The sequence below is a fragment of the Carcharodon carcharias genome, chromosome 20 (genome assembly GCF_017639515.1).
Source record: "Carcharodon carcharias isolate sCarCar2 chromosome 20, sCarCar2.pri, whole genome shotgun sequence".
In the NCBI taxonomy this organism is placed as follows: Eukaryota; Metazoa; Chordata; class Chondrichthyes; order Lamniformes; family Lamnidae; genus Carcharodon; species Carcharodon carcharias.
Genome location: NC_054486.1, coordinates 104,754,938 through 104,773,118, shown reverse-complemented (window position 1 = coordinate 104,773,118; position 18,181 = coordinate 104,754,938). Strand labels below are relative to the sequence as shown.

The 18,181-nt window shown below is 39.3% G+C and overlaps 1 protein-coding gene across 7 annotated transcripts in view; it reads left to right on the top strand.

Moving 5' to 3' along the window:
* foxn3 (forkhead box N3) overlaps nt 1-18,181 on the top strand; it is a 343,712-nt gene that overhangs the window by 316,221 nt on the left and 9,310 nt on the right. For 6 of the 7 annotated variants that reach the window (XM_041214481.1, XM_041214484.1, XM_041214483.1 and 3 more), the window contains 2 exons: nt 10,356-10,424; nt 17,074-17,182. In XM_041214481.1, coding sequence (XP_041070415.1) covers nt 10,356-10,424; nt 17,074-17,182 — 178 coding nt within the window. The remainder of the gene's footprint in view (nt 1-10,355; nt 10,425-17,073; nt 17,183-18,181) is intronic. The other variant, XM_041214485.1, reaches the window with a different exon arrangement.

Here is an 18,181-nt window from a genome sequence, read left to right as displayed (position 1 = left end):
TTAAATCCAGGTTCTCTTCTGGACCTCCTGAGTAAAACCTACGATCTTTGTCGACAGTTATCAAAACACACTTAAAATCCTCAACTAAGGTCTGAGCATTGTTTCAATTATTCTGAGGCTGACTGCATCAATAGAGACAAAATGACCTCATCTCACTGGGTGTCGGGGGGAAAAACTGCACACACCGTTGTTCTGAGCCCAACTGGTTAATTGTAAGTTCAAAACTTATTGTAGGGGGAAATTGTCTTGCTGGGTTTTTGTTTTGTATTAAAACTAGGAAGTGACAGGTATGCTGTGTGATTCAGCAGTGTCCTTGTACAGCTGTCACAAACAGTACGGACATATTTCTGAAGGCCAGTTTAAAAGTTTGTGTATGTATGTTCGATGTGACTTCTGCTTTTAAAAGACACAGTAGCAAACCTTTTTTGCAGGTTGGATTTCTTTTCTCGTTTTTTATTTTGGGAAGCATGGCCCTTTTTAAAATAAAGCTTAGTGAACTGAGCGAGTGTAAGGTTAAACATGAAAGGCTGGTCCCAGGTAGCATTTCATTGTGCCACCATCGGCTTACTGCAGCCATCTGCACTGATCTCTTAATGCACTTGAGTTTGGCAAAGGCTTTGCATCCTAGCAGTGCTGCAGCACTCCCCGCAGATCACGTACAACAGCCCTCCCATAGGGCAGCCCCAAAGTCTTTAGCTTCTCCGTGTACACAAGCAAGTCTTATTGTCTGCAGTGAGACTGGGAGCAGATTATCTGGTGCACTATTGGGACCCATCCCTGTAGTTTGCTTTTCCTTCAGTGTCTGTTTTCAGGAGGCCATGGAGCGTCTCTCCATCTCTAGAGAGAAGTGAATAGGGAGTTGTACTTTCAGCTGCCGAGCTGATTCTATCCAAACACTATCAGGACAGCTGATAGTAAACAGTGCAGTGGTCTCTTAATGGGAGCCAGTGATAATGCAGTTGTGCCATCTGTGGCCTCCCAGAGGCTGTCTTGGCCTCTCTGTTATCCTCCTTGTTTCTGATTATTTCTGTATTAATTCAATTTTCATACAAAAGATTGAACATATTTTCACTTGTGTACACATTTCATTTTTTAAAAATCTGCAGAGATTTAAAATGACATCTGTTCTATTTATACAGTAGCAGATTGTCATATGATCTGAGAAAACAATAATTAAAGTCCATTGACTACATTGTTATATGCTGTGAAAATGGAAGTGTGCTGCATTGGTTATCAGTAATAGGAGCTGAAATATAATCTAATCCCACCCCCCCCCCGCCCCATTTTATGCCTTCCCAAACATAAAGAGACTAAATTAATTAAGGGAATTAATTCCTTCTCGTGTTGGATGTGGTTTTCAGTCTACCAGGATCTGCAAGTTATTTTGTGAGAAATTGATATTAAATATAAAATACTGTGGAATGAGAGTTTTTTTTTTAAACAAAAACAATTTTTGGAGGGCCAGTTCCAGGAGGTGGTCAGTTCTTCACTCTAACCACAGATGTATATTGCACATTCATGTGACTTTAGATCCTGTGCTAGTGAGGCGCACAGTTTTGAATACTTTTTTCATCCCCTCCCCTCCACTATTTATCAGTCTATGTAGTGAAGGTTAGAGCAGCTGCTTGTGTCCTACTGTGTCTTTCAAGAATGGCAAGCTATACGTACAATAGCTGTAATTGGCTTGTAGTTGCTGTTTAGTTCCCTAACAATCGTTCTGGTTATGGTTGCTAGGGTGTGCAGGTAAATCTGACAGGAACAATGTCAAGCTTCCTGAATGCATACATGATTGTGAACCTCATTTTAGGTGTCTCCAGAATCATGGGATTAAAACTATTGATTTTGGATTTCCTTTAAAGAGACTCATTGGTGGGTCAGCTAGTTTTTTAACAGTAGAAGGTACAGAGCATGACAGCTAGGAAATCTCTCATTTATAAATAAAGTAGATTCAGCTCCTAACAGTAAGGCCTTTCCATTTCTTCAGTTTCTTCTCTAAGGGGGCAGGCGAGAAGGCTAAATTTCTTTCATTCTATCAATAGTAAAATAAAACCTTGCTTAGTGACTATAAGCAAATGGGTTAATGTTTTTGTCCATCTTTGATCCTTTGCTGTTTGCGCTGTACCTTTCAAACACACGGTCAGCACAATGTGATTTTTGAATCAGGAAAACACAGAATGCACAGGGATTAATTCAAACCAGCAATCTGCTAGGATGAGACAGCTTGCGTTAATGCCTGATAAGAGTTCACATTCCAACAATGACTGACAGCATACTCGGCCAATGCAGAGTTTTGTAATGGCGGATGAAACTCAGAGGTCGCACTTAACAGCCAAACATATGGCATTTAATGGTCAACACGTAACACATTCTTCACATCCATTCTCATAATGATGATAACCATGTAACTTCTAATCATTTTCAAATAAGCTAGCACAAAACACTGTGTAGTTTTAACCTAGGTTGATGTATAATTGACCTTAACACCTTCATAGGTGAAGAAGAGTAATTCAGGGGTCAGTGTCCCGATCATTTCACTTTTTGGAAGTAGGTTTGAATCTAGAACAGATTTATGGGATCAAAGTCAGCTGTAAGGTTCTATGTGAAGCTGAGCTGCAGTTTGTGCTGGAAATCAGTCCACAGCATAAAGCTGTCCATTTAATACATTTAGTAATTTTAGAGTCATTTTGCGATAAGAACACTCCTAATATTCTAAAATTTATTTGTAGTGCTGCGCACTGTTCAGATTTCAGTCCCAAGAGAACTGATCATTCCTATAGTAGCACGAAACTTGTACTTGCTGGGACTTGAAGTCTGAAATTCCACATCCGAGATTAAATACGCAGACTATGCAATTGAAATATTTCTCCTTCATAAAGCAAGGCCTTGCAGAAATTTAGCTACCAGTGACAACTGCTGATCCCCAACCCCTGATAATCTTGCAATGCTGCATAAATCTTAGGAAGAGTTGGATGGGAGGAGATTCATTTGGAGCATAAGCATCGGGTTAGATCATTTGGGGCTCTGAATGGGCTCTTCCTGTGTTGTAAATTTACCAATGTAGTCTAAACCCCAGTTGTTCTACATACATGCATTAATATAATTCACACCATCTTTCAGAAACTTTTCTTGGGTATATCCTTTTCAAATGTTAATAAGGTAGATTGGCCACTTGTAAGTAGGACTGTACAACAAATATTGCTGTGGAAACCTAATGAAATATAATGTTCAATAAAAATAAATTTGGACCCAGTTCTGTTGAAGTCATGCGGACTCGAAACGTTAACTGTGCTCCTCTCCACAGATGCTGCCAGACCTGCTGAGTTTTTCCAGGTATCTTTGTTTTTGTTATAAATTTGGACACAATGGATCATTGGACTCATGAATTCTAGCCTCGCTCAGTAGTCTGCTCACGCCCTGACAAGCCTCACATGAAGAATACTTGTGTGATGTGTTACACTCTACCAATAAACTAATTATCAGCAACAACTTATATCGTACCTTTAACATAAGAAATGTCCCAAGGCACTTCACAGGAGCATTATAAAACAAGGTGTGACACCAAGCCACACAAGATATTAGGTCAGTGACTAAAAGTCTGGTCAAAGAGTTAGTAGGTTTTAATAAGTGTCTTAAAGGTAGAAAGGTGGAGAGTTATGGGGAGGGATATCAGAGCTTAAGGCCTAGACACCTGAAGGCACAGCTACCAATGGTGGAACAACTATGATTGGGAATGCACAAGAGGCCAGAATTAGAGAACCAGCATTAATTGCCACCTTTTTAATAGTGAAGAGGTAGGTAGAGAAAAATAAAGGGGTAAATTGAAACTGGACTAAAGACGTTAAAAAAAGAGGACGGTTCAAGTTTTCAGGGGTTGTTTTTCTTACTATAGAAGACCATAGCTACTGAACAGCTACTGAACTCGTGTGATATGTGCTAAATGTGAGAGAAATCAATTAGTCCACCTTACTTGAAAAGATTTTCTAACTTTTCATCCGCTGCTACTCTCACTAGGTACCTGCTGTGTGCTTCAAAATGAGTACAAGAAAGAGTAGTGCAGATGCTGAAAATCTGAAATAAAAACAAAATGCTGGAAATACTCAGCAGGTCTGGCCATATCTGTGGAGAGGTACTGACAGACCTGCTGAGTATTTCTAGCATCTTCTGTTTTTGAGTAAAAGAAAGCGCTTGCATTTATATAGATAGCATCTTTCATGGCCTCAGGACATTCCAAAGCACTTGATAGCCAGGTAGCAGTTTTTAAGTGCAGTCACTGTGGTGGAGTAGCATGATCTTGCCTCATATTAATGTTTAATAATTGTCCAAGAGCAGATGGTCCCTTGCACTGCACAAGTGCTCTCATGCTTTTTCTTCAAAAGACAGTGAATGCCAGTACACTAAGACATTGCTCCATCTAGTGGCCTGTAAGAGTCAGTGAGCTTGACTGTTGAAAAAAATCATGGATTTTTGGTGACCATCTGGTTTCCGATTTCAGGATATTACTACTAGAACTGAAAGGTTATCTTAGTGCCGTGCTAATTACATGCCGAATACAGGCAAAGATTTATTCTGATAAGTCTATCCCAATTCCCTGCTCTGTTCTAAACCCTGCGGCATTTTGAACTGGGGAAATGCAACTGTGGATGAGCAAAGCAAAGGTTACAGGATGAAAGGGCAAAAACTTATTTAAATCCTGAGTATGCAGCGCGGAATTGATAATACATAGCGACCCTAGTTGCCAGATAAGTGCCCTTTTTTCCGAAGTGTGTGATTTCCAATCTGGTCAATTTTAACCTCAGTCCTTGGGTGGAAATGTTTATGAATGGACCTTGTCATTAGTTCAGTGCAGGAGCAGTCATTAGTTGAAACCAAGCAAACAAAGGTCGAAATCTGAGTAAGTTGGCGTCTGTATGTCAGTGATGATTGTATACTTCATTTGTTCAGACCTAGCACGTTCAGCCGTGCTGTCATCCAGCATCACTGCGCCCCTAGCCGTTTTGCTCTGGGGCAGCTGAGATGGTCTGTCAGGGCAGATGTTCCATTCAAATCGTTCACTGGTGGTCGGAAGCTTGTTTACTGTTGCTATGGCAGCCTCTGTTGTCACGACGACACTGCTTCTTAATAGGTGATGTTGAATATAGTTATAAAAAGATAATTTTTCCTCTTCCCTGAATGTACCATCTGTTTCAGATTATTTGTCAACTGACAGAGCAGTGCATGTAAAGTCTCGCATTGTCTCACAAACAGACATGGACGTGACTATTTCAGCTGAATGTAGAATTAACAGGTGCTGATGCAGAATTTGTCGTGCGGATTAAGTTCCCTTTTTGTTTCTGCAGTCTGAATGCTAACATTATCACTGGCTCTTTGAAAGACTATTCCCATCAGCACTGACAGGCAAATAATAAGAGCATGTGTGCATTTACAGGACTCTGGAGCAAAGCATTTGTGTGGTGGGGGAAGTGGAGGGGGAGCAGTGATGGTGAACAGCGCATTCTAGTCCATCAGTTCAGATCTGAGCTGTGAAGTGTATGGCACTACTAATTAATATTGCACAGGCTGAGCTATGCAAAACTGTGAAATAAAACATTTGGAACAAGAACAGTGAAAGGAACAGCAATCTATACAGGAAAAGCCTTGCCAGAGTGAACAGCATTTGTCTGGGGAATGCTGATAGAAGTGCCATATCACACGGAAATGCAATCCTAGGTTTTATCCATATGCATTGAAGATAAACATAGGGATGTGTTTTTGACTTTGTGCAAGATGTTAATTGGACCACAGCTGGAGTATCAAGAGCGATTCTAGACCCCTCATTATGGTATTGTTAAAAAACCACAATCGGATGATACTAAGAATAAGAGGCAGTGGAACGCTTTCCCCAAAATAGAAGTCATGGGGATCAAATAAAAGTGTACGAGATTTTGGAATGGTTTTACAAAGGTAAATAGTAATGATCATTTCCATTATCAGTAACAAGGGAACGTAGACTGAGGATGAGTGGAGAAGTTATGAAACATTTTCACAAAATGGATCGTTTGCTTATTGAATGCTTTAGCAGAAGTGGAAGAATCTGGGGAAGGGCATAGAAGTAGGATTAGAGTAGGTAACTAGACACAAATCAGCAAAATGGGCTAAATTTGCATTTCTTCAATGAGGTGGCAACATTCTCTGTTGCTATCACTAAATCTTCTCTTTAAACCTTTCGAACCTCAGAGAGCACCACATGGCAATGGTGTATTCTGTATAGAGCTGAGCTATTTGTTGAAAGCCCTAGGTTCAATTACTGGCCTGTGCTGCTTGTATATTTCACTTTGGGCAGCCGAATTGAGCTCAATCCTCATGGGCTAGTGAGGGAAAATGTAGCCATGCTGATACTTTTAATTTCCATCTAGAAAAATCATGGGGTAGAAACTTAACTTGGAGGGGTAGTGCGAACAGGGTAGTATTGCATCGATTTTTCCCAGTATGCACTTGCGCCTGTTTGGTTAACTGAAAATGAATGTCAGGTGAGAAATATAATGCAATAAATACTGCTTGCTTCAAGCTATAGCCAGGGACAGATTTCTGCTTCCGTTTGTATAAACATTGAATGAGTGAAGGATTGGGATCATAACATAGGAACAAGGACCAGCCCCTCAGGTCTGTGCTGCTATTCAATGAGATCATGGCTGGCCTGTGACCTAGCTCCGTATTTCCTTAATGCCTTTGGTTAACTTAAATCTTGATTGATTTATAATTAACAATTGATCTAGCATCAATTGCCATTTGCAGAAGAGATTTTCAAACTTCCACCATTTTGTGTGTTGAAGTTTCCTAGCTTCATTCCTGAAAAATCTGACCCTAATTTTTAGACTATACCCCCTAGGCCTAGACTTCCCAACCTGTGGAAATGGTTCTGTCCACCTACCGTATCTGTTCCGCTTTCACATTTTGAAAATATCAATCAAATCACTCTTTAACTTCTAAATTCAAAGTAATATAACCCTGGTTGGTATAGCCTCTTATAATTAAACCCTTGGAGTCCAGGTGTCATTCTGGGATATCTATGCTGCACTCTCAAAGGTCAAAATATCCTGAGTTCAGTTCAAAGAATGAATAACCTGGTTCACAAGTGAACTGTAGGAATGCCACCAGTACCTACTGATTCTGCGTGAGGTAGTGCCTGCAAGAGAAAGTGTTGAAAGAAAATAAATTGTCATCTAATGCCAATGGAGCAGAATTTTTCTTTTCAAAAACTCACTCAAGATCCAGAATTATTACAGTGCAGAAGGAGGCCATTCAGCCCATCATGTCTCCACTGGCTCTCCAAAAGAGTAATTCATTTAGTGTCATTCCCCTGCCCCTGTAACCCTGCACATTCTTTCTTTTCAAATAACACGCTAATTTCCTTTTGAATGCTTCAGTTGAACCTGCCTCCACCACACTCTCTCCGGCATTGCATCCCAGGCCTTAACCACTCGCAGCATGAAAACCGTTTCCTAATGTTGCTTTTGTTTCTTTTACCAATTATTTTAAATCTGGGCCTCTCGCTCTTGATCCTTTCACAAGTGGGAATAGTTTCTCTCTATCTATTCTGTCCAGACCCCTCATGATTTTGAACACCTCTATCCAATCTCCTACCAGCCACCTTTTCTCCAAAGAAGACAGCCCTAACTTCACCAATCTTCATAATTGAAGTTCCTCAGCCTTAGAACCATTCTTGTGAATTTTTTCTGCACTTTCTACTCATCCTAAAGTGCGGCACCCAGAACTGGATGCAATATGCCTGCTGAGGCTGAATTAATGTCTTGTACAAGTTCAACATAACCTCCTTGCTCTTGTACTCTGCTCCTATTAATAAAGCCTAGGATACTGCATATTTTATTAAACACACTCTCAACATGTCCTGCCACCTTCAATAACTTATACCCATATGCACCCCCTTTAGAATTGTGCCCTTTATTTTATATTGTGTCTCGATGTTCTTCCTACCAAGAAGAATCACTCCTCTGAATTGAAGTTTATCTACCGCCTATCTGCCCCATTCCACTAATGTGTCTATGTCCTTTGAAGTTCTACACTATCCTCCTCACGGTTCACCATGCTTCCAAGTTTTGTATCACCTGTAAACTTCGAAATTGTGGCCTGTACACCACAGTCTAGGTCATTAATATAAATCAGAAAAAGCAAGGGTCCCAACACTGACCCTTGGGAAACTGCACAACAAACCTTCCTCCATCCCAAAAAACATTATTCACCACCACTCTCTGTTTTCCTGTCACTCAGCCAATTCCATATCTATGCTGCTACTGTCCATTTTATTTGAGAGTCTGCTCAGAAGCCTGTTTGTAGCACTCTATCAAATACCGTCTGGAAGTCCATGTACACCACATCAACTGCAGTGTCCTCATCAGCCCTCTCTGTTACCTCTTCAAAAAAACTTCCAGTTAGTTAAATACGGATTTCCCTTAAGAAATCCATGCTGGATTTCTTTAATCAGCTCACATTTCTCCATGTGACTATTCATTCTGGCCCATACTTTGGGAATTGGATCAGTCATGGGCCATTGCATTGAATTTTCAGCTTTATGATGCAGAAATGTATTGCCCATGGTATCGCTCTTGCTGCAAAGGTCATGGATTCAAATCCCACTCCAGGCTGATACTCCAGTACAACACTGAGGGGGGTTCTGCATTATGTTTTGGATTAGATGTTAAACCAAGGCCCAATCTGACCTTTAAAATGGACATCAAATATATCCCTTGGTAGTATTCAAAGACGAGCAGGTGTTCTGGGAAATATTTATCCTCCATCCAATATCATTGAACGGTATCTGGTCATTATGTTGTTGCTGTTCAGGAGACCTTGCTGTGCGTAAATTGTCTATTTTTTTGACTACGCTATAAAAGTACTGCACTGGTTGTGAAGTACTTTGGACATTGAGGCTGCAAAAGCCACAATAATAAATGCAAGTGTTTCTTTTACAATAATGGAATAAACTTTCACTTTAATTTCCTATGACTATTAACATTATAACAGATCTGGGTTTAAAGCGCTGCTACTGAACACATGGTAAAATGTCAGCTTGTTTTGAGTTGATTTTTTTTTTTGGCGAATCCCTTACCTACATGGATATATAGTTTAACAGTAAAGGATGTTAATGGGTCATTTTGCAGCAAGAGGCCACAGCAATAGGGTTTGAGCACTTGGTCCAGAAGGATTTCAAACCAGTACTCTGTGAACTTTCAATTTTCGTGAGCATTACTTTGATATACCAAATGCCAGGATTCATGTCTGCAAGTTGGTCTAAGTTGGTCATCATGGGAGGTGGAAGTAGAAGATAGGTGTTTCTCAATTGGGAAGATAAGCAAATAAGTAGGGAACCTGTTGCCGAATTTGTAACTTCTGGTTACAGAATAACACAGAAGGAGGCCATTCAGCCCATTCTGCATGTGCCAACTGTTTGAAAGAGCTATTCAATTAGTCTCATTCAGCTGCTCTTTCCCTAAGACCTCTAAGTTTCTACTTTTTCAGTATTTATCCAAATCCTTTTAATCAGAATTCGCACTTCCAAAAAAAAATCTCTTCCTCTGGTTCTTTTAAGCAATTACCTTAAATCCTGTGCCCTTTAGTCACTGACCCTCCTGACTTTGGAAACAACCACTTATTTACTTTATCAAAACACATAATTAGTTTGAACACCATTATTCCTGCTGCTTCAGTGTCTATGCAAAACTGCAGTTTTCTGAGGTGATCTATCTGAACTGAACTTGAAATGCGATTACTTGAATTGCAAACATTGGTGAAAATCACATAATTGAAAACCCTTAAATAGCACTCTGAGGAATAGTGAGTGATAGTCCTTGTCCAAATTTATTTAAATTTAAAGATAACAACATTTGCAAAGGCACAACAAGAGGGGTTAACCTGGCTTCTTGGACACAGGGTTGGGTAAAGGATGAGGAGAGGAGAAATCTCTATTATAGGATCTGAAGTTTTCCCCAGAGACGGAGAGAGAGAGATTTTTATAGTTTTGCCTGTCCTGACTGTGGTTCTACATGAATGCTACAACTAGTGCTTTGTTGTGTGTCAATAATCCTATTATTTCAGAAACTGGAAGGGAAGACAAATTTGGCTGCCTTGACAAAGCATTAGTCACACTGCGATGCTTTGTGCACCTTCTGAATATTTAATGTGGATAACAGTGTTACGTTTTGATCAACAACACTGAATGAAACAAAGCTCTAGTCATACTCACCTGCTGTAACTTATGAAGATGGTCTTTCCTGAACATTTGTTTCAGCTCCCATTTCCACTGGCCAGCAACTTCTTACATATTTGTCAAAAATAAATGTAGATTTTTTTTCTCATTTCAGATTCTGATATTGATGCAGCCACTGCCATGATGCTGCTGAATTCTTCCCCTGAGGTGAAAGGAGCAGAATGTGAGTACACAGTACATTGCAATAGAAATATAAAGGTTTTTATTGCAGTGCGGCCTCCTCAGATATTGTTCTGTTGTGATGCAAGTCCTCGACGTTTATTCCATTTATTTTTTCGTTTTTTTTTTCCTGCCCTGCTTCTTCCCTTGCGCTCATGCAATCCTCAGTTGGGAAGTGGACCAACGTATGGATTTTTCCATGGTTGGATTCAATATCAGTCTACCAGGTTTCCCACCTTTCTGCCAATTGACTCTGCCAGGACAGTGTAATTTGTAAGGTCCAAGTTAAGGTCTCCATTAAGTCAAGGTTTTTGTTTTGAAGTTGGGAAGGAGTACTATATTTAAGCATCGGTGTATTCATTTCCACGCAGTAGGAATTTCTAATCCTCGTTTGTCCTTGCCTCATTTTTCTAATCCTACAGCTTCAACTGTGACACTCTTTGATCTCTTGACAGATTCTTCTGGTAGCCTCCCACTTGTACACCATTGCAGCTGACTGATCAGTTTTAGCAGTCCCTCTTGATAGATGTGGTAAAAGTTGCAGAGATTGCATATTTGTGATAAACATGCCCTTGCATAAATCTTTGCCTTGATTTCAATAATTCAGTCACTTCAAAACTACTGAAACATGAGTATAAAACATCTTGTTAGAAGGTCATCTCATCAAGGCTTGAGATTTGCTTCTGTCTCTATTAGAGCTTCAACCACTGTTGAGAAACATTTGTTATTTATGGAAGTTTGATTAAGTTCTTGTAGTACCCAGTAAAAAGAAGCAGTAAATCACTAACACTTTAAAGATGGCAAAAATATATGTGTTGTATCTAACAAAGCAAAAGGCAAAAAATCTACATTTCTTGCTTCAGTATTTCATGAGGTTGATATATTCAAGGCAAAGTCATTGGGATATAAATCCCTAGTTGTAAATGACGAACCAGGCTTCTTAATCTTTGCACTTGGAAATCATTTTATAAAAGAATGTTGTTTCAGTAACAGTAATGTGTATGGGGAAACCTGATAAATCAAATCTGCCCATGATCATGGCAAATTTGGAACAGATTCTATCCCTGGTTTCATACGCACTTATTAAGTTATTGTAATTATATCTTTTACAAAGAGAATTTATTTTATTTATTAACCCACAGTAGTTTTTATGGTGTGTGTACATATCCTGCCCTACTCCTCGATGAAGAAAGACATTTGAAATCCAACATTATGCAATTGTGATGCTGTAAATTTGTTTTGACTGAGAACATCTTTTGACTAACGCCTACATAATAAATGATGTCTGTGTTCAAACTACTTGTGGGCGTTATTGTCTGCTAGCCTTGCTAGAAAACAGATAATGGCTAATTTCTGTGAAGATGACTGTGGATTTCAGAAAAAGGAACAGTGCGAGCGGGTGTATTTTTTGAGTCCGTTTTCTTCCCTCCTTCCTGATGACACTAATTCCTTCCTGGGTTGCGCTTTGCGTTCTGGTACCTCACCACTGGTTCTGAAGCAAACTGTATCACCCCTGTTGCTGCTAAGATCAGCCAAGTGGCTGCAAACTGGGATCAGACATTTTGCCTTTATTGGTATGCGTGGTTGAGCTAATCACTGGATTAACAGTTTGTATGGGAGGAGCCTATACATTTTATTGTCTAATGGTGACAACTTCATTTTTTTGTGGTCAATTGTAAATCCATATCATGTATGCATTTTACAGTCATTTTTCAGTTTCACAGTTCACAGTTTTTTTCTGTTGCCAAAAGAAGTCTGAATTTGAGGGGTTAATGCTTTTTTGAGAATCATTTGTGCATCAAGGCCCATATTGCAGGTTACACAGAGACTCAGGAAGGAGTTTTGATTAAGAGGCAATAAATTTGAATTTTAAAAAGTAATGAATTAAAGGAAGAAAGATTTGGGAAGCTGATTGTGAAGGATGGGTGGGGAGGGTGGGCAGCTTTGGATAATGTTGGAATAGTCAAGTCTGGAGCTGAGAATTTCGGCCACAGATTATATTGCAGAGATAAATCGGTGATCGTTTTGATGGAGAGAATATAGGATCAGAAGCTCAGCCCAGGGTTGTTACTGATATTATGAACAACCTGCTTCAGCCTGAGGTAGTGACTGGGGGATACCTCTGTACACTTAAGAACTTATTCAAATTCAAATGAGCAACATCTTGATCGGAAACTGGATCAAGTAAACCATGTTTTACTTTAATTTGACCTGAAGAGTATTAAGAGTTCACCACATAATTTGGTACAGGAGTCACAGGTAGACCAGACCAATTGGGGCTTCCTCAGAGGGCATTATTAAACCAGTTGTGTTTGATAGACTCAAGTTCTGTCGAAGGTTCATGAGGACTCGAAACGTCAACTCTTTTCTTCTCCGCCGATGCTGCCAGACCTGCTGAGTTTTTCCAGGTAATTCTGTTTTTGTTTTGGATTTCCAGCATCCGCAGTTTTTTTGTTTTTATCTCTGTGTTTGATAGCAGTCTGTCAAAATACTATTTGAAATTCAGTTTCACAACTAGCCAAACTTCATAACTGAGAATTGTACTCATGGTCTCTGGTTGATAGTCCAGTACCATAACCATTGAACTGAGTAAATGCTGACATATCAAGTCAAGGTAATGTGTGGCCTGGGGGTAATGGTGTACCCATGACATTGCTGCTCATGCCTTTGACAGAGATCATGTTACTGGGATGTGTTGGCAAAGTAAATTGCAAATTGACATGGTGCCTTTAGTAGACAGTACATAATGCAGCCAAGGCATATTGATGGCAATGTGGATGGATGTTGAGATTAATGACAAGGTTTGCGATCAAACAGACAAAAGTGGAACGTGCCGAGTGTGGTTTATTTCAAGGCAACTGATCTCCATCACAGCAGCAATAGAAGAATGAGAATTGACCCCACTGCCCCTGAGGCATGGAGAAAAATCAAGCTGGGCTCCCACTCCTCCAGCCAATGGCCGCAAATGTGCACGTGGACACTGAGTGGAGTGAACTCAGGCTCCACTGTGATGCTATTGAATATGCATTTGTATCTACACCATTCAGTCATTCATTGATAAGCCACAAGTAGACTTGTCACCCAAGAAAGGCAGAAAACACTTTCAAATGGTTTTGATATACCACCACGAGGCACATAGAACAGTACAGATCTGAAATTGGACTTTCGCTTTCCATCTTAAGAAAGATGGAAGAACTTGCATTTATATAAAACCTTGTATGTTCTTAGGGGTTTCCAAAGAGCTTCATAGCAAAAGAGAAAACCTTTGGCTTGCAGTTATAGTAATACAGAAGAATAAGAATGCTGCATGGGTTTGAAGGTGGAGGAGAGAGGTATGCTCTTCAGACAGAAGTCATTCCTATTTGTTTTTGTTGTACATATAAAGAGTAACTTATGGAAAGGTAAACAAATCCAGTTATGCTTATTAAACTGAGATACCATCAACTAATGTAATCATGTTTTTAATATATTTGTAGATTTGCATTGTGCCACTTGATGCTAATGTTGGGATGGATATTGCAAAGCAAGCTGGACACATACTGTAAAATGACATTACTGAATCTGCATTTACTCTGACCATATTAAAAATTGAGTAATGTTAGTTTCCTTTGGTGTTTGTTTCTCCTGAGATTGGCTACTTTTGGAATGATTCTTGTAACCTTCTCAACCAACATTTTCCACAAGGGACTTGTGCGAGTGCTGCTCACTCTTCTAGTTTCACAGCTCGGTAGAAGTACATGCTCCAGAGCTTTTAACTGATTTATTGTGTTACATGTTGCAGTCCATTGATTGTGATACATAAATGGGGTCAGACAACTGACTGTTACTTTGTGCAAGCTTTTAGTTTCATCGAGTAATCAAAATGTGGAACCGCGGGTCAACTGATTAATGTTACAGTTCGACAAGTTTATATGAAGTACAGAATTTTCCAGTCAAAACCCAAGAATTATCTCACTGACATTTTCGTCTCCCAGATTAAAAACAAGTTAGTCAAACCCAGCCAGAAATAAATAATAACTTGCCAATTTTATTTTTTATTTATAGCTTGACTGATTATTTTGGATGCATCATTGAGCACATGTCTGAGCATAGTTGAATGTGTCTTGGGCGTTAGCCAACTTATTTGAATGTCGGATTTTCTTGTCCTGTGACATCTGGAAGTAAATTGTCATTTTCCTAATTTGTAGTTTTTTTTCTGAAATGTGCAGCTGAATTGTTATTTTTTTCCCCTTTTGAGCGAAGGTTTGTAAATAAATTCCTGCCTGTTGAAGAAACTAGTTGAGCGCTTTTAAGGTGCTATCATTCCTGTAAATTTCATTTGATGATAGCTTTTAAAAGTACACAACTTGTACCAGTGTATGTTAATAACTTCTGTAATGGTTGGTAGGCACCAGGGCAAGCAACTTTCTAATTTGCATCTATAGATGTGCAGGCATTAAATGCACCTTGCGCTTTGAAATTCTTACTGTCAGATAATTATATTACAAGGTGGGAAAGTTTTATACCTGTGTCGGATTGACAGAAGAAAATTTGATCTCAGTTTTATGATACCTGTACAATAATTTTCAATGAAATAAATCCTGGGAAGTTATCATGAAGCTATCATAGTATATAAAATCCTGAGTATTGTAATAGGTGAAAATTATACCTATTATGGCAGCAAGGAATCCCTTATCTTGACCTTTCTTTACTTTCCCTCTTTGTGCTTTCTCTCTAGGAGGTCATGACTTAATCTCTTCTGTGTCCTAACATATTCTTTCTTTATCATGTTTCAGATTCTCTTCCAGATTTTGTTTGAAGTCTGTTTTGATTTTATTTCCAGGAAAACTAATGACTCGAACGGTAGCGTTAGTCAAAGCAGGAAACTGTTGCCTCAGAGGAAGATTTACGGCAAACTGTATAAAAACAATATTGTTTCACCTTTGGGACGTGGATTAGAATCCAGCCCCCGAGGAGGAGCAGGTCTCCTTTCACTAGTGGTTGCCAATAACACTCAGTGAAATTAGTATTGTGATTTGTTTCAATCCAGCTCTAGTTGTTTGCAATCCTCAGTGCAAAAGTTGGTAATGGATAATTGACACACATTTAGCAATGAACTTTGGTTAAAGGCAAACTTATTTTGAGGGAGACAGTTAGGCAGAATTTAAAAAAATATATACAGCACACCTTTTAAACATGTGCTAGGATAGGTTTATTTAACATTTTCTGAAAGAAAATGTTTAGATTTCTATAGGTTGAAAGGTAATTAGTAGACATTTGACATGTTAGGTCTCTTGTTCAGATTTGTATCAACTCAATTGACACATTCATTCTGTTCACTGGCTCGAGGAGCGTTGGTGTTCATGTCCAGGGACAAGCAGAAATGTTACTTGTGAACTTGCGTGGCCTTAGAAGGGCCAATTCTTTGTGTTTTCCAACACGTATTTACTCTGAGAAATATTTTTCTTTAAATGAAATCTAGATCCTGGAAAAATCTATCTGCCGAAGTGTCTGAACCAGGAGCCTTATTTTAAAGAAAAGCTCCCACTGTTTTAAATGCTAAGTTATAATAAAGGTCATCCTGTTTAAAGTCCTGAAACCTGTGTAGTATCAGATGAAAATTTTGTCCGCCTGCACAAGCTGTCATTGAAATGTTGCACGAGAGGAAATTTCTGTTCTTACTAATCAATTCAAGTTAGCACTGACTTACTTTGGCCTAGGAGGATCAAACAACGTGTTGTTACTCAAGAGCAGGAGGAGACGACCAATTATATTTGTACACTGTTGCATTCTAGTACCTGTTCAAGGCCAGCTTAACTCTTTCTGATGTGAGGAGCATATGAATTTTGCTCAAGTGCAGATAATGAATAGTGTTGACATGCATAAAAAGCTATGCTGTCTAGGTCTGTGAAGTTTTCATGTGTCTGTCGAAAATATCAAACAAAAATTATACACCATGTTCTTTCAAGTATTCGTCTAGAAAGAATATCCAAGGCTAAGCACGAGGTTGAAGTACTGATTGTGGGAGCAATTTGGGGTGATGAACTAAGTGTATCAAACATTAAAATGTATTGTGCTTTTTTTAAACTGTGTTTTGGTTCCCATGTACAATATGAAAATAATGGCACTGACCGTGAAGATACAAACAAAGCAGAGAAAGCATATATGTACAGCTCTAATACTGTGGCAGAAACTCAAAATAAACACATTGCACAACTTAGTGGTCAGTATTTAATTTCTTTTGAGAATATCCTTATGAATTAATGGACAGACATTTTATGAAGGTATCAGTATAATGCAAAGTAAGTAACCTGGAAGAGATTCAAACAGGAGCATTCTCAAAATATTACAGCAGGGAAACAACATGTTGATTGAGATTTGCATATAATAATGGCATTCATGAATGCAATCCGACGCAAGCGAAAGCAGAGAAAAAAATCCACTTTTGCTATTGATTCATGCATTATACTTAGTTAAAAGACAGCCCTGGGCATTGTGAATGTTAGCCACAATATTGAAGCAAACTCTTGTGATATATTTTAATTAAATGGATGAAGTGTTAATAGTATTATGTATTCATTTTATTTTCTAGACATGTTACCTGAAATGGTGTAGAAAGGTTTGGGTTCTGTAACTGTGGATTCCTCTAACGTTGTAGTTCTTCTCCTACACAGATGCTGTGGGAGTTATGCCAAATGGAGGTCGAGCGTACACTCGGGGGCCATTCATGGGGATGAAGCCACTGCCGATCAGTAGTATTGGGAGCATGGCTGCTGCAGTAAGGTAAAAAGTTAGCGCTTATCTCCCGTCACTTAAATGCTGGAATTGAAGTACTCAGCCTTCTTAAGTCAGGTGGCCACATGACTTCTAATGAAGCTGTAAAACATTCTGGATGTAAATTCCATAACGTTGCACAATAGTAAGAAGTAGAACTTTGGAGAAGCACGCTATTGAAAACTGATCTGCTTCAATTTCTCCCAAATCTACAAACAGAGCGAGCTTCATTTTGTGCCTGGCAGGTTGTACCCGCCTCAAGCCATTACACCTGGCCTTCTGTGTTTCAGATCAACCACTTATCTGTGCTTGTGTCTTACAACATTTCCAACTATTATCCTTTCATTTAGTGCTATATAATGAAATCTCATGAAACCGTTAGAAATGTAAATTTGAATTCCAGCTAAATTACTTTGTGTTTTCCACTTTGACTAACCTAACTCTGAATTTGCTGAAAGGGGAAGTCTAAGGTATTACCTCCCCATCCAGTGCAGATCCACTGGACAGGTATAAATAGGTGGCTATTTCAGTTGCTGTAAAAACCCCATATGCCTCACAAAATGGTTGGAAGATGGTTGGGATGGGGTTTAAAAATTATAAAATGGGAACTTGTCCCCAACCTGCCATGTAAGCACCTGATGCTGTTTTTGTAGTGATTGCTTTTCATGACTTACCTTTGAGAGGTGAGGCAGTCCGTGAACATGTTTATATCGGGGTTCCGCAGTGCAATTGTGAGCCTAATTTAAATTGATGACCGTTGCTGCCGTGGGTTTTCCAAGGTTGGTGGAACCCAACAACAACAGTGAGCTGGAAGCTGCTGGTTCATGAAAATAAGTGACTTTTACAGTGCACCTTGTGGACCAAAATAAACAGTCGTGTTCCCCTGGTCGCTCAGGAAGTCTTCGACCTCTCTCCCCCCCTGCATTTCTCAATCTCACCTCCCCCTTGCTGTGTTTGCAAACCTCCTCCACCCCAATCTTTTGCTTCCACTCTCCTGTGCTGGCCTTT